Genomic DNA, 23,594 nt, shown 5'->3' on the forward strand with positions numbered 1-23,594 from the left:
CAAACACGGGCTTGAGAAATGCGCAGTATAGTAGGAATGAAGTGGTATGTAAATAGGTTTGGAATAGGGTGATGTATTTAGTACTTATAGAGAAGATCAAGCGAATCAAAGTATGTATTTCAATTTTGGAGATTTTTGACATGAAGTTCATCGCATCATGTTTTAATTGGAATATAAACCAATCATATCGTATCAAGTTGAGTTAACTATAAGGCTGTTTTATGATGATACTAATACTACTTATTATTATCTGGATCTATTCATACTACAGGCATATATTCCAATAACAGATGTTGAGAAACTCGAACGTAAAAAGGAAATAGTAAATATATCAGTGTATTATGATACCGCATATAATCATTCTCAAAGCAATCGATAGTTCCCGTAAAAATTAATTACTACATCCATCTCAAGAGCAAATCCAAATCGAATGATTGATTAGATTTTGTCATAGGCTTTTTTTTTTTTTTTTGATGTGCAAACCATCTTGGAAGTTGGCGGGGGAGAATTGGAACTTTGGGTGTCTATCTTATTCGTGTATCTGGTCCCTCTTGTATGGGATTGATCACGATTTCAAAACTGATATAATTGTAGGACACTCCTACGATCATCTGGGGAAGAGAAAGATGATATGAGGTTACATGTGGGGATCTACATTTTACATACTTTGATATGACGTGACGCCTTTTGAAACTAGATACTGGTAGTTACCCGAGTAGTTGAGCTAAAGCTCTTAATAATGTTCTCTCGGGTCTTACATTTTCTGACTTCAATGAGATTTTTCCAGTGCGTGTAAATATGTATGTACTAATTAACAATGGAATAATAGAATAATAGAATCAGAGCAAATTTAGGATGATTGTTAACATGCCTGTCTAGAGATGTCAGCCAGTATTGTGTTGTTCAGAAAAACAAATTCGTCGTGGGACGACGCTACTGAAGTCTTGTCGTCATCATTCCAATCGACAACAACAACAACAACAACAACAACAAACCCCGAATATGCAAAATGTCTAATAAATACAACACAATGTAACTAACTCAGTATTCAGACCTTCTTCCAGAAATGCAATTGTCCATATTGACATCTTAACATTCCGATGATTTGATTCTTCACATCAATCAAATCAAAATGCCTCTCGACGCTCGTTCTCCTGTGATTCTACACTACCTTCAGAATCTCTTCCTTATTACACTTTGCGCAGCATTCACCCCTCTTTTAACATCGATAGCTATACTTTCTACCCTCATATCACCCCTCATCACCCCCAAACAGATCCAAGAACCCCTCAAATGGCGCACAAACTCTAAATCCCCTCCCCGCACGATCCTAGTAACAGGGGTAGGAATGAGCAAAGGCCTCAGCATCGCGCGCTCCTTCTACCGCGCAGGCCACCGCGTCATCGGCGCAGATTTCGAGCCCTACTATATCCCCGTCTCTGGACATTTCTCCAGATCACTCCGAACGTTCTACCGTCTGCAGAAACCCGGGGGAAACTCAGGAGCGGAGGAATATACCAGGGATATTGTGAATATTATTGAGAAAGAAAAGGTGGATTTATGGGTATCGTGTTCGGGTGTCGCGTCAGCGATTGAAGATGGGGAAGCAGCGGAAATGGTGCAGCGGAGTACGAAATGTGCGGCAGTGCAGTTTGGGGTGGGATTGACGGAGACGCTGCATGAGAAATTCTCATTTATTAAATATACGATGGAGTTGGGCTTGAACGCACCGCTTACGTATAAGATTCATTTGTGTGAAGAGGCTTCGGAAATTTTGCATCCGGAGAATGGGGAATCGGTGGATAAACAGTTCATCATGAAACCGGAAATGGTCGATGATAGTGTGAGAGCCGATATGACTCTACTTCCATCTCCGTCACGCACACAAACAGATAAACATATCCAAAAACTGAAACCGTCACTCAAAAGACCATTTGTTCTTCAACAATACATCAAAGGGAGAGAATACTGCACACATAGTATTATTCTCAAAGGCAAAATCCACGCGTTCGTCTCATGTCGCTCTTCAGATATGTTAATGCACTACCAAGCTCTTCCGCCTTCATCAGCTCTCGCACAAGCCATGTTTCACTACACTACCCTCTATATTCAGCGCGCTGCAGAAAGAACTCCCAACTCCCCAATTACCGGACACTTCTCTCTCGATTTTCTCATCGATGAGGAAATCGCTCAGAACGCAGAGGGTTCTCTCCATCCTTCATCTAAGGAAATAGAGAAATTGCATAAAGAACTCTTTCCTATTGAATGTAATCCCCGCGCCCACACAGCCGTGGTTCTCCTCAATGACTCCGTGGAAGAAATGGCAGAGGCTTATTTATCATTATTGACCGACAATAGCACAAATGGAAATGGGGATACATCTTTAACCACACTCCACAAGAACGGAGATCCAATAACTCCCCTTCCCCAAGCCGTCAATGGGGGTTATTATTGGATCGGCCATGATTTTGTCACGAAAATACTTCTCCCAATATACCACTTATTCAGCTTCCAAAAAGGAATCACGAATTTAGTAAAAGAATGGTGGGAATTCGGTAAACATGTATTACTGTGGAAAGATGGCACGTATGAGATTTGGGATCCTTGGCCAGCGTGGTGTTTGTATGTGGTGTTTTTGCCAGGATGTTTCTGGGCGAGTTTGTGGGAGCGAAAATGGTGGAGTAGATGTAATGTTAGTACGGGGAAGTTTTTTGGGGTCTGAGGGGTGGTGATGTTGTGAGGTGTGAGGTGTGAGGTGTGAGGTGTGAGGTGTGAGGTGTGAGGTGTGAGGTGTGAGGTGTGAGGTGTGAGAGGTTGTGAGAGTGAGAGGGTGAGAGGGTGTGAGGAGGGGATAATGGTATGATAGATAGTGATTTTGAAAATAGGTCTCAGATACCATATGTAGACTGCAGTCCTGAAAGCAAAAGTTCTTGATTTTCAGATCTAATCAGAGGATTCGATGGATTTCAACTATGCAATAACTTATGTTTCACCCATCAAACCACTAAGTGAAAATCAAGAATTCGAATCAAGAACTCATCTCCACTCATAGAATACGGAGTAGTAAACACTCTCATCCTTATTCGACTCCCATGCTTCAATGATCTTACAGAGATTGAAATGGAAAAATCCAAGGTCTAGATGGCAAATATAGATAGATAATAGAATACTTATAAACGGTGACTAGCTATAATGTATTAGTCTTCTACCTCGGAACCTAGAGTCTTAAAATATCTACCTACGTACCTAAGCTTCGCCTAATCAAATCCTCGCTTCTGAGTTCTCATGCGAGTTGTTTACTACGTATCATTTCTTCCCAAGGGCATTTCTCTCTTCCTCTCTTTTTCATCCATCTTCACCTTTCAATATTCAGCTCCTGAATCCCCAAATCCAGACTCTTCCCCCGTCCCGGTCGCAGGGAGTTCGTGTATCAGGATAAATAAATGTATCTGAATAGATAAACCCCCTATCACATATCAAACTCGGTAGCTAGACCATTTCTCCTCCCGAATCTTTCAAAACATGGTAGTTTGAGAGAGAAAGAGAGAAAGAGAGAGAAAAGAAATCCCAGATCTCGCCATCCCGATTTCAATCCCAATTCTATCTATCTACAAAGAAGCAGGGCCACCTACTCACTACCTAAATATTTGATTACTTGTTGGCCGTCTATCTATATTTGCATTCATTCACCTATCAAAAATAATACCTATGTATCCATATATCTATACATATTACAGATACCTCTCTAAAACCCCAAGAAAACCTCTCCAACACATCCTTTTTCCTTATACAACCATCCAACTATCCAACCACACAATTACACAAGATCTTTCTCCAAAATACAAAACACAAAACACAAACCAAACAAAGCAAGCCAAACAAACAAAACAAGCCAGGTTATAGGCCAATCTTCCAAAGTATCTCAATTCGATCTACAGAGAAAGTTCAATCTTAATGCAGCCTTGCTCCCTCCATTTATCGAGATTTTGACCGAATAGGTACTTACATTTAGATGATATAGGGATTAGTTGATCGGAATTAGGTAGGTAGATAGGTAGTTCTGCTGATGAGACCAGGCAGGTCAGCTGCTGTATATTCACTTTGATAAACTGGATAAGTGATGTGAAATAAAGTGAGCGAAGAAAATTGTGTGTATATATTATATATAATATAAACGTTATGTACAAAAGCTCTTATCATAGCATATAATATATTCATACAAAACAAACAAGAAAAAGTATCCAGAATCTCTCATCTACAATTCTAAACATCATCTAGAGGCCTATCCCCTCCCTCCCTCTCAACATCCAATCCAATCCAATCTACTCCTTCTCTCCTCCCAGCACCGCCAAATTCCTACTCAACCTTTCCCTCTCCGTCTTGTCCAACTTCTGCTTCAGATCATCCACCAATTTTGCCAACTTTCTCGTTCCCTTCTCCTCCAAACCCTTTTCTAATTTCGCCAATTTCTTCCGCATCTTCTGTTCATCCGCTTCCCGTTGCCCCTGTCCCTTTCGCTGAATCTCTTTCCACACCTCAAACTGCTCTTTAGCATGTTCCTCACACTCCTTCTTATCATACCGATGGAAAACATCCGTGGTCCAGAAATCCGCCCTCCAATCCCAAATCCGAGCGCCTGATCCATACTCCCTTAGGAATGCTCTGAGCCAATCATCCATCTTGACCATTCTTAACTTGTGGCCCCTGATCTCGGGGAGTTCGTTAGGTCTCCTATCCATGTGTCGTAGTTTATTTGCTTCGGTTCCTCGTGACAAGATGATTGAACCAAACATAGTGCCCCGTTTCGATTGCTTGACATATCCCTTTATGGCTGTACATCTTCCTTTGAAAGCTTCGATCAACTCTTCATTCGTTGTGCCGAGGGGAATTCCTAAAACCTCAAGACTGTTCTCGACATTCTTCTTGATCACCTTGGGATCTAAGTATGTTGGTAATCCATAAATACTTTGCGATCGTTCGTGTAGTCTCGCTTGTCGATTTGCTATCCTCATCTTCTTCTCTTCCTCTTGAGCTGGATCGATCTTATATGGGAGCCCAACATGATTTGAGAATTCTGCCAACCTTTCATTATATTTACTGTCTAGATCTATCCAATTGGCCCAACCTTCAAGACGCTGAGTACCGCAATTCACACACTGGCGATCATAGATACTGTTCTGACAACCACATCCTTCAGCTTTGCATGTCCAAACATCAGAGCGATGAACAAGAGCACCATCAAATGGTTGCGAAAAACCTCTATCACGTTGAGGGTATTCGGTCGGTTGATGGTCTGACCCTCCAGTCCACGGAAATGAACGACTTTGTGGTTGAGGAAAGGGAGTATTATCGGGTTTCTGTGCAAATTCTGTACCATTCTGAGTGTCTTCGATCGGTTGGTAGCCACTCACTTGGATGCTCCTGTAATTAAATCCTCTGGCTTGTGAATCAGGAGAGTTACGGTTGAAGAATTTGTTCTGAAGATCGACATTTATGGAATTGATGGCACTGGTAGCACTCAAATGATACCTGATTGTTGGATCATTAGGTGCGGGTAAAGAGACTTCTGACGAATCATGAATTGGAATTTTTGAAACATCCGAAATACTTTCAATCGCCGAGTCGTTCATAGAAGATGAAGATGCCTCAGGTTGAACAAGTTCCGAGACTTCGGAATCGTTCAGATCTTCCTTGACTTCAGGAGCCGAGACCTTTGATCCACCGCCCGGAGTAGAATTCAAAATTTCTGATAACCTTCCGGTAATTGGACTTGCCAATTTTACTGGTATCTTCTGGAGTGGAGTCGAAAGTCTATCTGAAGATTTTTCTGAGGTAGAATCTTTCAAGTTTGAATCGGGTGTTCGTTTGTCCTTGTCTGAAGATCTGGATGACACCGACGGCAGCTCCAATCTTTTAATCGTTATTTCATCGAGAAGGCGGGCTAACATAGGTTCTATCTGTTGAAGATCCGGCGTAGGCGGAGGAGCAACATCCTCACAAGACATACACACAGCAGTCGCATAATCTCCATCATGACTTATGCTCATCGGTACTATCTGGTCATCCTGTCCTGCTGCTGATCTAATGAGTGTGACCGGTGCTCTAGACCTGAGGTTATCCAGAGATGGGCTGTCAATTGTAATGTCGTGGAAATTCAGTTTCCTCTTGCTGAATGCTTTCTTCGCTGCTTCTTTCGCCGCAAAACTGGACAATGTGGAGTTAGTTATAGCCTAATGCGTGAACCTTGACTTCAATAAACTCACCGGCCAGCCACAAATCTCGCAACACCTTGCACATTTTCTTTCAATTGAAGTAAAATTGATTCTTCTTCCTCTTTTGTTAATTTCTTCAGATCTTCTTGGGCGCCGTAGGTAGGCCATATCAAAGAACCGACAGGCTTATCATTCGCAGCAGTACTGTTCAGCAGAGGCGTCTCTTTCGGCGTAACGAGTCCTATCAACGCCTCCAAGCTTTTCGCCTTCCATCTTTCTTGCTTTTCTATTTTCCCTTGTATGAACTCCCTTCGTTCCATAAAATATAGGTATTCAATCAATGGCAATAATCTCGGTCGATACCATACTTGCTCCTGTGGAGTGAATATCCTTCTGATAAATCGATGTGCATATTTGGATTGATGCTTCGTCAGGATATCCTGAATGCGACTGATCCTGCAGATGTCGGTTCCAATATTAACAGGAAATGGGAATGCTCGTGGCATATTGAGTAAAAGTTGGTCATATAGGTGCTGTATGGTAGATTTGTCTCATAGTGGCGCTACACATGTCGGTCTTCATTTGCAACGACATGAGGGGAATTGTATCTATCGAATTGTGTTATCGAAGGTTTTTTCTCCCCAAAGTTTCTTATCCGATATAAAAGCTCGGCCCCACTACGCGAAAACACCTGACGAGACGAATTTCCGCGTCCATTAATAACTTTCATCGCCTTCCAACTTGTGAGAGTGTATAGACTTCTTGCTACTTTGCTGGGGTTTGAATGTATTGATCAATTCATTGAGAATAGCAGTCATTACTATAATTACCTGTGCACTAGAGGTGTCAAAGATTGACAGACTCTGATCAATAAAGAGCTTCAACTTCTAGCCTGCAAGCTGGTCACTTAATTATGTCAGATGGCATGAGGTCATCAAGACAAATTCAGTTGCAAAAATCAAAATCAAGAAAGAATTAGTTTTGATGCATACACAGATTCAATTTGTCTGATAGCCCTGAACCTAGAAGTGTGATAGATTTCGCATTATCTGTCAAACAACCAAAAGAAGAAATGATAATGGCAGAACAACCCCTAAATCCATGCGTAACACCTATTAACCCATCGGGTTCCCATGACATGATACCACAAACTTCCCGTACTATTTTGAAGCCTTCCTACGCCAAGTTTGGTTTCCAGATTGTGACTCACCCTCGCGATATTAAGATATCCATGAACAAGTTATAGGCAGGTAATGATTGAAACCACAAGCGCCCAGTCAATTCTATCAATTTAGTGATCGTCCAAAAGAGGGGCTCTCTCTTGATCTTCAGAAGCGAGTGGAGTTTCTCTCCTGAATGAAATCTCCTTGCCAAAAATTCCAGGAACGGCGACTATCAACGTAGCAAGGAAGAGAGTACCCATTATGGTAAAAGCAAAGATCCACTGAAGGGCGAATACTTTTGTGAAGAATTGGCCAACTCCGATGGCTGCCGTGATGATACTAAGGGCAAATCCCATGGTGTAATCCTAATATCTATTCAGTATTTCTAGGAACTTTGTGGTTCACACTGGGAGTTTTTAATCATTCAAACGCACCTTGTAAGCAGCAAGAAAGAAGAGTCCATATACTAAGATACCCCAAATTGCAACATTTGCTATGATACGTGCAGGAAGGTTGTGAGCTCCAACGGCAATAGCTCCGTTCCAATATAAAGCTACAAATGTCCAGGCAAGTGGACCAGAGGTGGCAGGCATGTGAATGAATCTTGGGGTGGTGTTATGACGGAAGTAGAGCGAGGAAAGGTTGAAGAAATTAATGATCAATATAATCTCAGCCCATACGAAGTGAGATCGAACGAACAGCATGACGAATGCAAATTGCAAGAGATTGTTGAGAATGAAGTGACTTCCGACCGATGCCGCGGCGTTGACATGTTCAACCTCGTCGCTGAAGAGGTGAAGGACATATCCAACTTGAAGAATGAAGAGGAATAACCTAAGATTGTGTTAATAATGTAAGTTCTCGGATTCTGTAGGATAAAATCGTACCAATAAAATGAAGCAATGAAAGCGTTCATAGCAAATGGTGTGTGGTGTATCTTATTCTGCTCCCAAATGGTATGACGCCAGCTGTGCTTGTCATCTTGAGGTGCGTGGAAGTTGTAGTAGAAGGTGGCTACTACCACCAACAACCAGGATATAATTGTACATATCTTATATGTCCAGATTGCTTGAAGTGGATGGGTATCTCGTCGCGCGAATGGATTCGCTGTGTCCCGTACCGTTAGTCTACAGATATGATGAAATGGATTTTGGAAGAAAAAGTACCTTGCGCAAATGAAGGACTCATCGTGAAACGGTGTAGGCTGGGTCTGCGAGAATCGAGAGAATCACGTAGGATGTATGGATATGAGTTCGTTGAGATTCGTTGACTTTGTCAAGAAAGTAGGTGATCTTGATTTAGATGGAGGCTGGTTGATGGAAAATCTATTTAGTAATTGCAGTTGAAAAGAAGGGAAGGGACAAACAAGATCGTGCGTACCAAGTATGAGTGATGGGCAAAGCAAAGCAAGATGGGGTATCTGGGTAGCTTCGGACTCTGAAGTATCACGCGTTGGTATTACGAAGAAGGGTAAGAGTAGTCTCGTCAATGGAGCTGTAGCATCATTCACAAGTTCAGCAGAAAAATAAAATTCAGTTTGACTTTAATTTTTTGAAGGGAAGGGAAGGGAGCTAGAGTAGTAGCTTGCCTACCTAGCCACCTACCTATATGAACTTGAGGAATGGGAAATCAAGCTTCTACTCGAGTAGCAAAGCAAGCATGACGCACGGGGAAGACGGGGACCCTTGAAACTAGGTACTATCTATCTACTTACTACGCGTAGCACCAACACTAAAAATGCATACGATCTATGATTTACCCCGCACTTACGCACTTACGCACTTACGCACTCACACCCACCAAACAACCCCAAGCGATCCTCTCATTCGTTCAACTCGAAACTTGGATTATCGTCCGCACACGAGGATTGGTCTACGAAGGAGACTGGAGTGGTCGAATGTCCATGATTTTCACTGGCAATGTGATACAATACTGCGCAGAGCGAGACGCGGTGGCCAATTGAGAAAAAGCAAATACGCGGAAGGATACTACTGACAAGGTGTCTACTGTACCAGTACTCGTACATGCACATGGAAGATACTCCGTGTGTTACTGAGTACTAGATATGCAATTGTGGAATTCCCGTTGCATAATACCATTGAAAACTTGACCATTCACGGGTCAGCCTTCGGAGCTGTACTCAAGGATAATAAATGTAGCAGTTGGGCTGTCTGACAATCATCAACCAAAAGATCAAAGACATACTATCCATTCTATCAATACTCTAGACGGGATTAGACATGTATACATTCGCCCTGGTTGACTAACCGACTAAACTGACCGAAGTATGGATGGGTATGAAATATGAATCTTTTCGAGCGATTTGATGTATAGATTTAGTAGCGATGGCCAACCTGATTAGCTTCGGAGCCAATCTCGGATACAAGTAGGTGTTGGTAAAGGGGAAGAGAGATCATCGATTGACTTGTTATCCCGGAGCAAACCTTCCAACATGTATGTATGTAGTAGGTACCTAGGTAGTAGGCTTTCATAAGCAAGTGCCTCTTGTGACATAATTACGGGACTTTTAACATCCAAGTATAACTATCCATACTAGCTAGCTATTTTCTACATGTACAAAGTACCTTTTGGACAAGCAAATTGTTTGCGCCATGCCATGTGAGTCGCATGCTTCACCATGCGATCTTACGAATGTTGCTTATTTGTCTTGCCTACCCGATATGAGTGATTTCGTATATTCAATACCATTGAACATCGAAATACACTTTCCAAAATCGATCTTCAATAAACTCCAGATCACCACATTAGAAATCAATTGAGGTCTATTCATAAAAAGTAAAAAGTTTAAAGCAATTCCAAGGTTGGTTATGAAGTTCAGAAATGTAATCAGCCCAAAAGCGTGACACCAGCCACATTGTTTTATTCAGAATCTAAGGAAGCCAATCCTTAATTAATCCTTAATCCTTGGTTTGTCTAAGGTTCCCTATCATCAACTCCATCCATTCAGGTACCAAAGCTCTTATCACCATATCATATCTCGTACACCGAATTAATACAACATAACATCAAACATTCCGAACATCCATCATGAAGCTCACAAAGTTGTCACTCCTAGCTCTATCGGCATCTCTTGCATCTGCAAGATTCGTTGAACAACACGAAAAGGATCAAGTTATCCTAAACTCTTATGACGTGAATAATGAGCGTTATCTGATCGAGATCGCCCCTGGCAAACAAGAATGGGTTACAGAAGAAGAGAAATGGGAATTAAGAAGAGTATGTATACTGTGCAACCCAGAGAAGCTTTAGCTAATATCGCGAAGAATGGACAGAACTTTATGGACATTACGGAAACTCCAGAACTTGGTACCTTCAAGGCTTCATCGGCCAAAGCGAAGTTTCCATCAAAGCCAACCCTTCAGAAAGATCTCAAACCGCTACTTAAAGACCTGAACAAGTCTAACATGCACGAGAACCTGAAGACCTTCACTAGTTTTCACACCAGATATTACAAGTCCGACTATGGTCGTCAATCCTCAGAATGGCTCCTCGAGCAAGTTCAAGGGTTAATCAAGGATGCTGGAGCCGATAAATACGGAGCTAACGCTCGTCATTTCAAACATTCTTGGGGACAAAATAGTATCATTGCTACAATTCCTGGACAGAAGAACTCGACGGTTGTTGTAGGCGCACACCAGGACTCTATCAACCTCTTCTTACCTTCTATTCTATCTGCCCCCGGAGCTGATGATGATGGAAGTGGAACTGTGACTATTCTCGAAACCCTTCGTGTATTGCTTACATCTAAGGATGTCATTGAAGGAAAGGCAGAGAACACGGTTGAATTTCACTGGTAGCTGACCCTCTTCTTACTATACCAAACTAATCGATCAGTGGCTTTGAATTTACATGCACGATTCTAACATTTAATCAGGTACTCGGCTGAAGAAGGTGGTTTACTAGGCAGTCAAGCCATTTTCTCCGAATATGAGAAGACGGGTCGAGATATCAAGGCAATGCTTCAACAGGATATGACAGGATACACTCAAAAGACTTTGGATGCTGGAGAGCCAGAGAGTGTTGGTGTGATCACCGATTTTGTCGACCCTGATTTGACAGATTTTATCAAAAAGATTGTGACCGAGGTAAGTTACTTGCAATAAGCATTGGGAGTCATAGTTTCTTGTTTCTTTGCTTATACGATTTTAGTATTGTGATATTCCATATGTCGAAACAAAGTGTGGCTATGCATGCTCTGACCATGCTAGCGCTTCAAAGGCTGGGTACGCCTCTGCTTTCGTCATTGAGAGCGACTTCAAGTATTCTGATAACCATATCCATACTTCGGATGACACCATCAAGTACCTGAACTTCGACCACATGCTTCAGCATGCTCGTTTGACACTTGGTTTGGTTTTTGAGCTTGCATTTGCAAAGCTATGAGTGGCTTTGTATAGTATAATGGGTTGCTTCACACGTCATGAGAGATGATAATATTGGATTATTTGTATTTACAAGAGAATTTGAAAGCACTATATTGGGTGAAAGCATCTATCAGGAATCTGGATTGAATATCTGGTGGCTGTAAGCTTAACATGTGTTATGCATTGAGATTATGCAAGAAATGTATCAGGGTCAGAGGTGCAGGTGGCTTCAATTCAATTACCTAATTATTCAGAAATGGATTCAAGAAACCAGGCGATCACTTCGACGATTGAAGTTCTTGAAACACAATACTCCTATTATCACTACTAAGTACTTCCAAATCGACCAATTCCTAATCTTTCACCCACCGCCGTTCGATGATGGCACGATTCAATTGATTCATGCATGATTGGTTCGAAGTGGATTACCCTGTGCGGCCGTGCCTTATCGGACGTCAGCCGTCACTTCCCTACTAGTCTGGTAGATAGGTATCCATATGACTCCTATCCGATCAATCAACCAGTAGGTATATCTCTCTTGCTGCGTGTATACTTAGCAGGTAGATAGACAGTTCCTCTTCTTATTAAGAGCTCGTTCATCCGGATACCTGTCATCTTCAGAACTTCATCTTTACAATATCCTCTCCAACTTTCAATCAGACAGATTTAAATATCACTTTGCTCAATTCCTTAACTTGAATCAAAATGGCAATCTATTCATCAGTCCCGCCACCCGCACAACAGGCTTCCGGTTTAGCAGGTCCAGATATCGAAGCCTGGACGGTGTCTGCTTTAGAGTCACTCAATGTTTCTCCCACTGCTCGCGGTACTGGAGTTACACTCTCCATTCCTCTTGAACAGGATGAGCTTCCCAAAGACGCGACACCCTCGAGGCCCGTTGCCTACAAACCTCGCAAAGAACTTTTGAAACGCGATAGCCAAAAACACAGAGAGACATTGCTGAGGGGAAAGGAGGGCAGTCGTAGACGCCAAAGATGGGAGAACGGTGAGTGCTATTGATGAATGGTGATGTGAAATTGAAGTTGCCACTCACTTGGCATTTCGGTCTCAACCATCACAGCATGCCTTGTCACAACACGCGATACTCGGGAATTTGGGAAGACCGAGTGCGAATGACATTGATTACTGATTTGAATTGCATTCGCAGATCATCTTCTCCATGTTCCAAATGCTCAACCACCACTTCCAAGTGACTGGGAAGTTCGCCCGACCTACCCCGTTCATCACGTACCGTATTACTTGGCTCCTTTGTGGGATGCGGGTGTTCGTCATCGAGCTGAGGAAATTGCTGCCGAGAAGAAATTGGACAAAGCAAGAAAATCTGGCAGCTGTGAGGAGAGAGGTCGTGTCCCGCAAGATTTGAGGCAGAAGCTCAAGAAGAGCAAGGGAGCTAAGAGTCTTTTGCAAGACTTGGAGGAGGAGGTGAGAAAGTTCGTGCAAGAATACGAAGGAAAGCAGAGAATCCTAGGACAGATGAAGGAAGATGAAATGGATAGTGAGGATGAAGAGATTGTGTTCATTGGAAGAAATGGCACAATGAGTGATGAACAACGGAATCTAGTAGAAGAAGAGTTACAAAGAGAAAAACTGGTCTTCGATTCATTAGCTGACGATACAGGGGCAAGCTTCGGGTATGTTATATTCCTGATCGTTTGAGAGTTCATCCTAACATTCTTATAGACGCTGGCTTGTCCATTCTATTGCATCTTACTATGGTCTCACTTCTCGATCTATCACAGTTGGCGATCCCGCTCGTCGTGAGGCCTATGTCGGTATAAAGGAAATGGGTACAGGTGGACAGGTTTCTCGTCTTCAATCAGACCTCCCCCGTCCATTGTGGGGAATGATCTGATTGCGGAGGTTTGATATTCTACCTTGGCAGACCTATGCTAATACTCCTTTCTGCTCCGGCTATCAGTGCCACATTGTGGGCTCATTTTTCGTCTTTCTACATTACTCAGTTCTGCATAGCTATTAGATCAGTAGATGATAGATCTGATCATTATATTTAATTTGTTGAAGCTATTTGATATTCCGATTCACTCCATAGATTTATCATGTTCAAACAGTATTATCATTGACATTAACAATAAATTTTCCACTCTGAGTGAGTTCCGACAAGTGTATTATGTTAATAGGGCCAATAGTAATGCCAGTATAGCAGTACTGTTTGTAGTGATATCAATTACTCCAAGCCTAGTCGGGGCGTGCGCTGTCTCAACTCTCGAGCGTGTGAGCGTGTGAGCGTATCTACGGATTTATCTATTCTCGAGTCAAGTTTACGAGTTTCAGCCTCTGGTCACATATCCGAGGTATCCCTTCCGATGGAACCCCCACTATAAATTATTCAGATCCCGCACTAATTCCGCGAACATATATTTGGAGAGGATTTAAGAGTACAATCAAGAATTTATAAATCTACCAGAAACCCAGAGATATAGTTTCTTTTGCCCTTTCTTTTACTATAGCATGCGCATACAATTTTTTTTGATAAGCGGCGCATCTTGCAATTCACAGTCATTATGAAACTACGAACTACATCGGCGCGATCCTTCCGACTCTTATCCGCGAATTCTAGACGTACATGTGAAGGTTCAAGGAATTGGATATGTATAAATCGCGGTGACTTCAGCAGAGAAAATGGAAGAAGATATATCTCGGCGATCGCATTGGGATCAAGGAAATCAGCATTAAGCTTAGATGCTGCTTCATTAACACCAAGACATTTACTGGCCTTTCCCGCATCTTTCATCGCAGGGCAGCGAAGGTCTTTGGCAACTGTTCAAAATGGTACACAATCGTTCTCGTCAACAGAAAACGTTTGCTAAGATCGCTGCAGAAAATCCGGACGACCTAGGACCTATGAAGGAATATAATGCGCGCGTTGCATCGGGACAATTGAGGGACGATGAACACCAGAGAGGTCAGCAACATATATGCACATTCACACCCCGTAATGAAGTCTGACGAATTATGCTTCTAGGCATTATACAGAATCTTCAACATCTCCACGATGAGTTGCGATATTACAATGCGCCCGCGATTATTCACCCAACCCTCGAATCCCTTCAACCTCCACCAACTGCCATGTTTGGACGTATATTTGGAAACAAACCCAAGAAATTGGCGTTGAAGGAAATACCAGAGAACCTTCCTCGAGGACTTTATTTATATGGAGATGTAGGAAGTGGAAAGACTATGTTGATGGACATGTTTTATGAGACACTGCCAAGTAGTGTAGCATCAAAAACGAGGATCCATTTCCATAATTTTATGCAGGATGTTCATAAGAGGTTACACAAAATGAAAATGCAGTACGGAAATGATATTGATGCTGTACCTTTTGTGGCAGCGGATATTGCGGAAAAGGGAAACGTGCTGTGTTTTGATGAATTTCAATGCACAGATGTGGCGGATGCTATGATCTTGAGAAGGTATTGTCCCCTTTTTTCTTCAACATGACTTTTTTTTCTTATGCTCATCTTTCATAGACTTTTGGAATCTTTGATGTCCCATGGCGTCGTTCTTGTCACAACCTCCAATCGTCATCCAGATGACCTCTACCGTAACGGTATTCAAAGAGAATCATTCATTCCTTGTATCAATCTCCTCAAGTCCCGTCTCCACGTAATCAACCTCGACAGTCCCACAGATTACCGAAAAATTCCTCGTCCTCCTTCCGGCGTCTATCATTGTCCTCTAGACGCTCACGCGCCTACTCACGCGGAAAAATGGTTCCGTTTCCTTGGTGATCCTGAACAATCTACTCCTCATTCAGAAACCCAACATGTCTGGGGTCGCGCAATTCACGTTCCGAAAGTTAGTGGTAAGGCTGCTATGTTCACATTTGATGAGTTGATCGGAAAACCTACTAGCGCAGCTGATTACATTGAGCTTATGAGAAGCTACGACGCATTTATTGTTACGGATGTTCCCGGAATGACACATCAACAACGTGATCTCGCTCGTCGTTTTATCACATTCATCGATGCCGTCTATGAATCTCGTGCCAAGCTGGTCTTGACGACTGCAGTGCCATTGACACAATTATTTCTGTCGAAAGAAGAAATTCAAGAGAGCATGAAGAAGGAAGTGGAGGATAAGAAAGGACAAAAAGAAGTTAATGAAGGAGAAGAACTGAATGATGCAATGAGAATGATGATGGATGATTTGGGTATGAATATGAATATGTTGAAGAATACTAGCATGTTTAGTGGTGATGAAGAAAGATTCGCTTTTGCGAGAGCGCTGAGTCGATTGAGTGAGATGGGGAGTCAGCAATGGGTTGAAAGGGGTATGGGGTTAGAGAAAGATGGGGGGAAGAAGGAGAAGGAGGGTTGGCAAAAGGTTAGGAGTAAGAGGTTGGAGGATAGTATGTAGGGAGAGTGAGTGTTTGGAGAGGCGTAGAAGCTGAAGACGTTGTTGTTGTTGTTGTTGCGCGAGATACCAATGATTTGCTGCTCAGACGATGATAAGAGGAGTGGGTAGATAAGATCTATAGTTGGATACTTGGATACTTGGAGAAAGAGAGAGAGAGATTTGTCATCTTTTCTTTGGAATACCAAGATAGATAGTATATACACGCGCAACAGATCGATCGATATATACCCAAATGCTAAATCAGTTCAAGCGTACTAGTAACACTTGTGATGGTGAGCGAGGTGAGAGAGTAACTACTAGGTATCTAATGAAATGAATAACCGAGCTCATTAAATGGAAGGGATATGTATCATTTTTGAATCCCCCCCCCCCTTTTTTTTGGTTTTTTGGTTTTTGTTGAGCCTTTTCTTTTCTGTTCTTTTTGAAAATTTAAAAACTCAAGAATATCTTTGAGTAGAGGTTTTGTTCTTGCTTTTCATACTGTGGGGGAATTTATGTGTGTGTGTGCCGTTTTGTTTTATTTATATGATGAGACCAGGTAAGTATATCTTTGTGAAATTCGTCGATAGGGAGTTCCGAGTTTATGCGATTGGTGGAGCAGATGGAGGAGATGGAGGAGGTGGTGGTGAGGTTTTGTTTTGGAAGATTGCTTTGTTGTTATATTGTATCATTAGGTGGTTGGTTTTAGGGAGGAAGGAATGGATGAAGGAATGAATGGATGAATGGAGTTTGAAGTTTGGGAAGTTTGGGAATTTTTGGGATGGCGAGTTGGGGAGTTTGTGGTAGATGTATTATGCATGTAATGAAGTGCAGTTGAGTGGAGATGTGAAGTGAGGTTGCGAGTTTATTTCTTGAATTGTAAGTTCGTAAATTTTTGATTCTATAAGCCCGAGGGTAAAAAATGATGATGAGAAGTGAATAGATATAGGTCTTTGAAAGTATTTACAATTCTATTTCACCCTTTTTCCCATGCCGAGTTTGGACTTTGCTATGTACGATAGAAGTTCGAGCTGCCAAACAAATACAAACATGTGAATGTTTATACTGAGGATTCTAGATCAACTAACAAAACTTTAAGAATTCTTTTAAGGGACTTATTAGAGATAGGGAAGCAAGTAGTTGATGGGTGGCTGATGTTCTGACATTATGGGGAGATATGAGAGATGTGTGATTGTAAATATTGATCTTGAGGATTAGTATCTAGTGAATATCAACGATGATGTGATTAACTTTCCATCTCCCTTTTCATTCCCCCTTTCTTCAAGCCGAACCACGCACTCTTCCCTCTCTCAAATAAACCCCCCCCAACACCCCCATCCCACCCCTCACACCCTCCACGCCCCCAACAAATAATTCTGCACATCCCTCAAAACCACCTCCTCAAGCGCAAACCCCGTCATCCCATTAAACACACCACCAAACGTTCCCGGCGTAATCTCCACCCCCGTCCTCACCGCTTCCTTTTTCAACACTCTCCTAATCCTTGCCGTATGCCTCTCATCATGCGCTCTCATCCTCCCCGCCACCACCGGCACGATGTATTTTTTAAACCTGCGCAAACTGAGTTTCACACCCAGATGCGCATTAAACATCTCCAGCGCGTGATTCCATCCGCACGCGCTGAAATATATATGCGGGAGTACCGTACAGAATATTTCCGTCAGCTGCGTGGAACCTTCCTCGTCGCATTCTTCATGCATCTGTATCTCCCTCTCTGCAATCTTACAAAAAGACTCCGTCAGAAGCAGAATATTCATCTCAGACTCATCTCCCAGCTTAAAAACCTCAGCTTCTCGCATCAAGAGTGAGAAATTCCCAAAACTCATCGCGAAACCCACATTCTGGAATTTCATCCATGTATCTCTCAGCGTCGCGCCCGCGTGCCAGATTTGCGCTAGAAGCGCATAGAGCAATATGAATGACGGAGCGCCATTTGTGGCAGTTCTCCCTTGCTCCAGTGCGATGATATCGATTGCTCTCTGGAGAGTTTCGAAACCGTATTGCGGGAATGATTTTTCAAGCGCGTTGAAGAATGTTTGGAAGGTGTCGCGCTCGGATTGAGATGATTCGTTGTTGGTGTGGAGGAATGGGAGAAGTTCATCGGGATGCAGATGGAGATAGTGTTCGTGATGATTGAGAAATGTAATGATGGTTTCGATTTCGGGGGTTTGGTGGGCTTTGGCGAGACCGGTCCAGTCCATTGTGCTTTTAATAAATAGTTTTCCGGTACTTGCGTAGCTGGTATAGATGGTGAGATGAGGGGGAATTTCTTCGAGTGAGTCTTCTGAGTCGTTTGGGTTGTTGTATGTCTCTGAAGTTCTGGAGGGATGATTCGTTGAGGATTCCTGAAGATCGTTTGGGAGGAACTGGGAGGTTTGATCGTGAGTGCTAGGAATGATGTGGTTGATGGATGTGTCAAGAAAAGTTACGTGTTTGGATATGCGATCGGGTTTCGCAGGAGAATGAGCTGTATCGGAAGTATTTGTTCTTGAGAAGTTCTTAACTCCATGTTTGGAATTGGGGAGTTCTGCCATAGATTTCGAAGATTCAGGAACACTATCCCTTGAACTTCCTTCAGATAGACTCTTATCGTCTTGATACATCTCTTACTGTGGTATAAAATCTTTCTGAAGCCTTTTCTCTTAATCTTAAATATTTTCATAACAGAAAGAAGCAAGAAGAAAGCCAAAAGAAAGCCCGCAGACCCTCTTAAACAAATCAAACCCCGGTATCCAGTCATTCTCAAATCTCAATTTTCAATCAAAACAGTCAGTATCTGAGTAGCCAAAATATTTTCTCATCTTTTCGAGTCATCATGGTCAAGGAAAGTTTCAAGAAAATGTCCACAGTCATAACACTATCTGATTATGACATTTTCTCACTCTCTCAAATGGAAATCCTGACAGTGAGCTGCAATAACAAGTCCTCTGCACATACTCGGAAAGCTTAGATAGGACACTATTGAGAATCTTGTAGAATCTGAGAAATTTGAGTTTGTGCTGAATAACCCGTGGCTTTATAGCATGGTTTATATCTTGTATCTTGATGTATGTGATACAAAAATGACGTTGGGAGAATGAATAGATGGGTCCACGGTGAATGTATCGGCTGAGCTTGAAATTCATAGCATAGATGAAGAGAATGGGATCTTGAGGAAGTTTTTAGGAGTTCTTTCGCTATCTTGTACGTCGGTTCAACTTATGAACTTCTCGGATCCTTGTCAAACTCGACTTTAATGCGAAAATTTGACTTTTTGGTGATTAAATAAGATATGAAAAGAACATCGTGCAGGTATATGTAACTCTGCGTATGAATTCCCTTACTTGCGGGAGCAAATGGAGGATGGTTAGCACAGAAGAGAAATTTGAGTTATACCTTCATACTACTTAGGAATGCTGATTGTAAAAGGAACACGGATATAAACAAAATGATGAGAAGTCAAAAGCGAGAAAGTTGTACTTTTCGCAGTATCGTTGAAGAATTGAGAGTTCGAGGGAGCGGAACATCACAGCATGTAGAAAAGAAATGATCGAATTAGCTCTTTATTAAAACTGACTATTAAGTGCGATAAAGAGAGATGTATGGCATAAAAGCTGTCCTTGATTTAGAAACTTGGATACGCCAGAATTTCAGAACCCCCATCCGATCAAATCATTTTCCTTCCATACTTGTGGATAACAACAGCTTACAGAGCCAAACAGTCCCTCGTATCAATTTTTCATTACTCAATATAAAGATGCCATAAAATAGAAAATTCGCTACTTCGTGCATTACCCTTCCATACAAGATTGCCAATTTGGTAAAGATCATCATTAAAGCTTCATGTATTACCCCTATGCCATATAACTTACAATATACCGCATAAATCTGGGAATGTAGGACAAATCCAGTGTCATAAATACAACGATGATTCCTGTAAGCCTAGAAACTCACAGTTCCTCTTCCTCTTCCTCTTCAACTTGCAGAAAGAGGGCATTGCATTTTCCACTTCTACGAATCAGTCTGGATTGAGTATTTGCTTCATCCAGTATTCTTTGTGCGAGTCTTTCTACAGCATTTCTCCTCTTGAATTTAAGGTCTTGAGTGCTTTGGGTCAGTGGCAGTAGCAGGGCTGGAGAGAAAGGCTCTTCGTGGATCTGAACTTGTGCTTTGGGTCAGTGGCAGTAGCAGGGCTGGAGAGAAAGGCTCTTCGTGGATCTGAACTTGTGCTTGAGTTGAAGGTGGACATATTTTCAAAACTGGCAAAGGCTTCATTTGCATCAGTGGCAAGAATCCAGTGCGCGATGTTTGGAAACTTTCGCCTGAGTCTGATGTCTCCGATGTACTACCGCAAGTTGCAAAATGTCGCTCCCTAGTAGCAGAGTTAATGAAAAAGGTTCCCGGGCAAGCTGCGCAAATGAATGCATGCTCGGCAGAGTAATGTTGTGCAACAGCATCCGACGATTGGAAAGTTCTAGTACGTTGAACACAGCCGAAGATTAATTTTGTCGAATGAGACTCAGCCATGTGTGCTTTGAGTTCGGGATCCTTGTCCTTGTCAAAAGATCCTTCACACTTCTTGCATTTTACCATACTACACGAGAGATAATGAAGTGCAAATCCGAGGGGAGTTGTGGCTTTGTGATGACAATCTGGCTTTGAACACTCTAGCTGAAGTCCGTGATCATGAGCCAAGTAATTTTCCAAGTCGATTCGCTTAAGAAACATGCCACCACATCTCTTGCAGGTGTTCTGACCATATTTGAGCTTGTGGTGATCCATTGTAGCTTTCTTGGAGTCTGCTTCTTTGGGAGGAACAGAATCTGCTGGAATTATCGGTTTAGCATGTTCAAAAGCGTGTTGCATTATCTCGCCGACATTGCTGAACACCATTGGACACTTTGGGCAGCAAATTCGATGTGTCTTTGCGCAGTGCAGCTCGTATGCGGCAACACTGTCAAAGCTACCCTGGCAATCTGAACATACAACACGGTGCGAGAGTCGATGATCATCCAGAAGAGATGAAGTATCAAACCACACGCCACATCTTAAACATGAATGCACATGTACGTTCTTGAAATGAATGCTTTGATCAGCCTCACGCTTGAAATTAGCTGGACATGCGGGGCATTTGGAGTTGTGCCGAGACTCGTGGTTCTTGAGGGAAGCCCAAGTTTCAAACGGCGGAGCGGTGCAGTATTCACATTGGAACGAGTGTTGCTGAGCCTTGTGTGAATGCAATTCAGCGGTACGATCGAATTTAGCGCGGCAGATGATGCATTGAATCACTTGATGTTCCAACTTTCCGTGCAAAGAGAGATGATTTGGACCGTCAAATGTAAGATTGCACTGAACGCATTTCCAATTGTGTTCCGCCGCAATGTGCTGATGAAGGTCGCTATTGTACGGGAAGGACTTGCTACATTTTGAACACCGGTATGGGTGAGCCGAGGAATTATTGTGCTGATCTAGTGCAGATTCCTATCTAAATTCTCTTTCGCAAGGTTCGCACTTGAAGTCGTGGTTAGCAGCCTCATGCTGGTCGAAAGCCTGCTTGGAACCGAATACTTGATCACAGTCGTAACAGTGGTAACTATGTACATTGTTGTTATGTTGGTCCCGAGCCTGGAGTGAAGTGAAGGTTCTATCGCAACCAAATCCACAGGGGAAGTAGTGCTTGGTCGCATTGTGGAGATCTAGAGCATCTTCGGTGTCGAATAATTGCTCGCATGGAACACACCAGAACTCGTGTTTGTCTTCCGTATGTTGTTCGCGAGCACGTTCGCTGCCAAATGGCCTGTAGCAATGTTCACAGACCCATGCTCGGGTGTGTTGATAAATAGCGCAGTGCAAAATCACCTCGCGCTTAGATCTGAAGGTTTCATCACAAGTCCAGCATGCGAATGACATTTTAGCTTTGTATGAGACGACACCGGGCTTGTGTAGCTTATGCGGAAGGGACTTGCATCGTTGTCAGTGTACGGCACAGCTATTAGGAAAATTGTGCGGACAAACCTGAATATTTGCAGAAAGTGAAAATCTTTGTCGATTGGTTCCAATAAAGAGAGATATCTCAATCAAAGCGACGGTCGGTGGGATGCTGGTGTTAAATCCAAAGCACCAAACTGACCAAGTCTTGGATAGTTGATAGCCGCGAGTTTGAATAGTGAGTGATTTGATGGCGGAAGTACCTCACTCCCTTCAAATGAGGATCACCGAATCGTATAAGTGGAGAAGATGAGATCTGATTTAAAGATCGAGAACCTGAGAAAAGAAGGTAGATGGAAAGTAAAGAGGTGGAATAAATGGAAGAAAGCCGAAAGAAGCAAAGTATCTTATCCGTATGACTGCCCACCTAATGAACGGAATTCGGGCATGACAGAGAAGGCAGAATCACCCCGATGAGAAGCTTGATCAATCAAAGATCGATATGTATCAAAGTAATGATTGTATTATAGAATCAAGATAGAAAAGGTTGATACAATGAAGGGAAATGAACATTCCAGGTGTTGTAGAATTCACCGGAATTATTGTGGTTGAGGATCGAAGGTGTTGGAGCGGTTGCAAGAAGCTGGCCAAGGGGGAAACTTGGAGGGGATGATTTCCATTAGCGTGGTTGGGTTCTAACCCCCCCCCTCAAAGGTACACTTTCACTCCTGACACTCCTGGTAGGTAGAACTAGAGAGAGGATAGAAATAAATGAGAGACTAACATCGGAAGCATCATTCTCTTCCCCGAACGGATAATTCAATGAGTACCGTCTCAAATGTATTAATACTATACCGTGCTAGAGAGATGTATACCCCAAACAAACCTCAATCTGACATATACGACGAGAGGGTGAGATCCGATTGGAGCGACTCTAGCAGCTTGCTTGAATAACTTTGAATCTGAAGCATATCGATGATGAGTCTTTTACATTCTCTTGAATATCATCCCACTCAGACTTCACTTGCAGTTTTACCTAGCCACTTTTTACAAGTTCTAGATTCGACATAGCCTGCTCATCACAAGACCAACAAGCATTTTCACCTACCTAACTGAGGAAATGTGAGCAGCTTCATTGCCTCTACCTCTTCATACCTTTCTCTAATAGATTCCCTCTGAGGTCTATTGCGAAATAAGTAGCTCGAGTTGATTTTTGCCAAGATACACTTGGCCATTCCCACACCATTTTACTTTTGACTTTCCTACGGTAGAAGATTAATTGGCATATATAGTCGAAGCATCGGTGAGTCCTTGTTGATATTTGCAATTGATAATTTCTACCCCGGCAACGGCAAATACATGACTATGCGTGGAGACGCCGGCATTACAAACGGCTTTAGGGTGTATGTATGTGATGCGCATATGTATCGTCGTATCGTCATCGGAGGAGGCGGAGTGCGATTCTTCGAGCCCAAGCCATGATTATCAATCGAGCGCAGTAAAACCTCATGCAAATGCCAACCCAT

At 42.5% G+C, this 23,594-nt stretch overlaps 8 protein-coding genes across 8 annotated transcripts; 4 read left to right on the top strand and 4 right to left on the bottom strand.

Moving 5' to 3' along the window:
• Positions 1–1,132: 1,132 nt before the first annotated feature.
• EAE97_004918 (uncharacterized protein) lies at positions 1,133–2,722 on the top strand (the record flags this gene model as incomplete). Its single annotated transcript, XM_038875430.1, has 1 exon — positions 1,133–2,722. The coding sequence occupies one exon, from the start codon at positions 1,133–1,135 to the stop codon at positions 2,720–2,722; it is 1,590 nt and encodes a 529-aa protein (XP_038733787.1).
• Positions 2,723–4,322: 1,600 nt separating this feature from the next.
• On the bottom strand, positions 4,323–6,718 carry EAE97_004919 (uncharacterized protein; the record flags this gene model as incomplete). Its single annotated transcript, XM_038875431.1, has 2 exons — positions 4,323–6,204; positions 6,264–6,718. 2 exons carry the CDS (start codon positions 6,716–6,718, stop codon positions 4,323–4,325), a joined length of 2,337 nt encoding a protein of 778 aa, XP_038733788.1.
• Positions 6,719–7,160: 442 nt separating this feature from the next.
• EAE97_004920 (uncharacterized protein) lies at positions 7,161–9,060 on the bottom strand. Its single transcript, XM_038875432.1, has 5 exons — positions 8,756–9,060; positions 8,542–8,684; positions 8,263–8,482; positions 7,810–8,209; positions 7,161–7,740 (listed from the first exon to the last, which is right to left on the bottom strand). Exons 2-5 carry the CDS (start codon positions 8,561–8,563, stop codon positions 7,504–7,506), a joined length of 879 nt encoding a protein of 292 aa, XP_038733789.1. The 5' UTR covers positions 8,564–8,684; positions 8,756–9,060; the 3' UTR covers positions 7,161–7,503.
• Positions 9,061–10,259: 1,199 nt separating this feature from the next.
• Positions 10,260–11,779, top strand: EAE97_004921 (uncharacterized protein; the record flags this gene model as incomplete). Its single annotated transcript, XM_038875433.1, has 4 exons — positions 10,260–10,612; positions 10,660–11,189; positions 11,271–11,481; positions 11,546–11,779. The coding sequence occupies exons 1-4, from the start codon at positions 10,424–10,426 to the stop codon at positions 11,777–11,779; spliced, it is 1,164 nt and encodes a 387-aa protein (XP_038733790.1). The 5' UTR covers positions 10,260–10,423.
• A 686-nt stretch (positions 11,780–12,465) lies between these two features.
• Positions 12,466–13,633, top strand: EAE97_004922 (uncharacterized protein; the record flags this gene model as incomplete). The annotated part of the gene is made up of 3 exons (XM_038875434.1): positions 12,466–12,766; positions 12,929–13,412; positions 13,462–13,633. The coding sequence occupies 3 exons, from the start codon at positions 12,466–12,468 to the stop codon at positions 13,631–13,633; spliced, it is 957 nt and encodes a 318-aa protein (XP_038733791.1).
• Positions 13,634–14,303: 670 nt separating this feature from the next.
• Positions 14,304–16,546, top strand: EAE97_004923 (uncharacterized protein; the record flags this gene model as incomplete). Its single annotated transcript, XM_038875435.1, is given in 4 exon segments — positions 14,304–14,600; positions 14,611–14,704; positions 14,765–15,215; positions 15,273–16,546. The coding sequence occupies 4 exon segments, from the start codon at positions 14,304–14,306 to the stop codon at positions 16,159–16,161; spliced, it is 1,731 nt and encodes a 576-aa protein (XP_038733792.1). The 3' UTR covers positions 16,162–16,546.
• Positions 16,547–17,486: 940 nt separating this feature from the next.
• On the bottom strand, positions 17,487–18,764 carry EAE97_004924 (uncharacterized protein; the record flags this gene model as incomplete). Its single annotated transcript, XM_038875436.1, has 1 exon — positions 17,487–18,764. One exon carries the CDS (start codon positions 18,762–18,764, stop codon positions 17,487–17,489), a length of 1,278 nt encoding a protein of 425 aa, XP_038733793.1.
• A 1,468-nt stretch (positions 18,765–20,232) lies between these two features.
• Positions 20,233–21,033, bottom strand: EAE97_004925 (uncharacterized protein; the record flags this gene model as incomplete). Its single annotated transcript, XM_038875437.1, has 1 exon — positions 20,233–21,033. One exon carries the CDS (start codon positions 21,031–21,033, stop codon positions 20,233–20,235), a length of 801 nt encoding a protein of 266 aa, XP_038733794.1.
• Between the last annotated feature and the right edge of the window lie 2,561 nt (positions 21,034–23,594).

The sequence above is a fragment of the Botrytis byssoidea genome, assembly GCF_014898295.1.
Source record: "Botrytis byssoidea strain MUCL 94 chromosome Unknown BBYS_008, whole genome shotgun sequence".
Lineage (NCBI taxonomy): Eukaryota > Fungi > Ascomycota > Leotiomycetes > Helotiales > Sclerotiniaceae > Botrytis > Botrytis byssoidea.

Coding starts and splice junctions, on each gene's coding strand:
- EAE97_004920 (XM_038875432.1), bottom strand. CDS start 8,563: ATGAGTCCTTCATTTGCGCAAG. Junction 8,483..8,541: donor GAGTCCTTCATTTGCGCAAG/GTACTTTTTCTT, acceptor TACGGGACACAG/CGAATCCATTCGCGCGACGA. Junction 8,210..8,262: donor TTCATTGCTTCATTTTATTG/GTACGATTTTAT, acceptor ACACAATCTTAG/GTTATTCCTCTTCATTCTTC.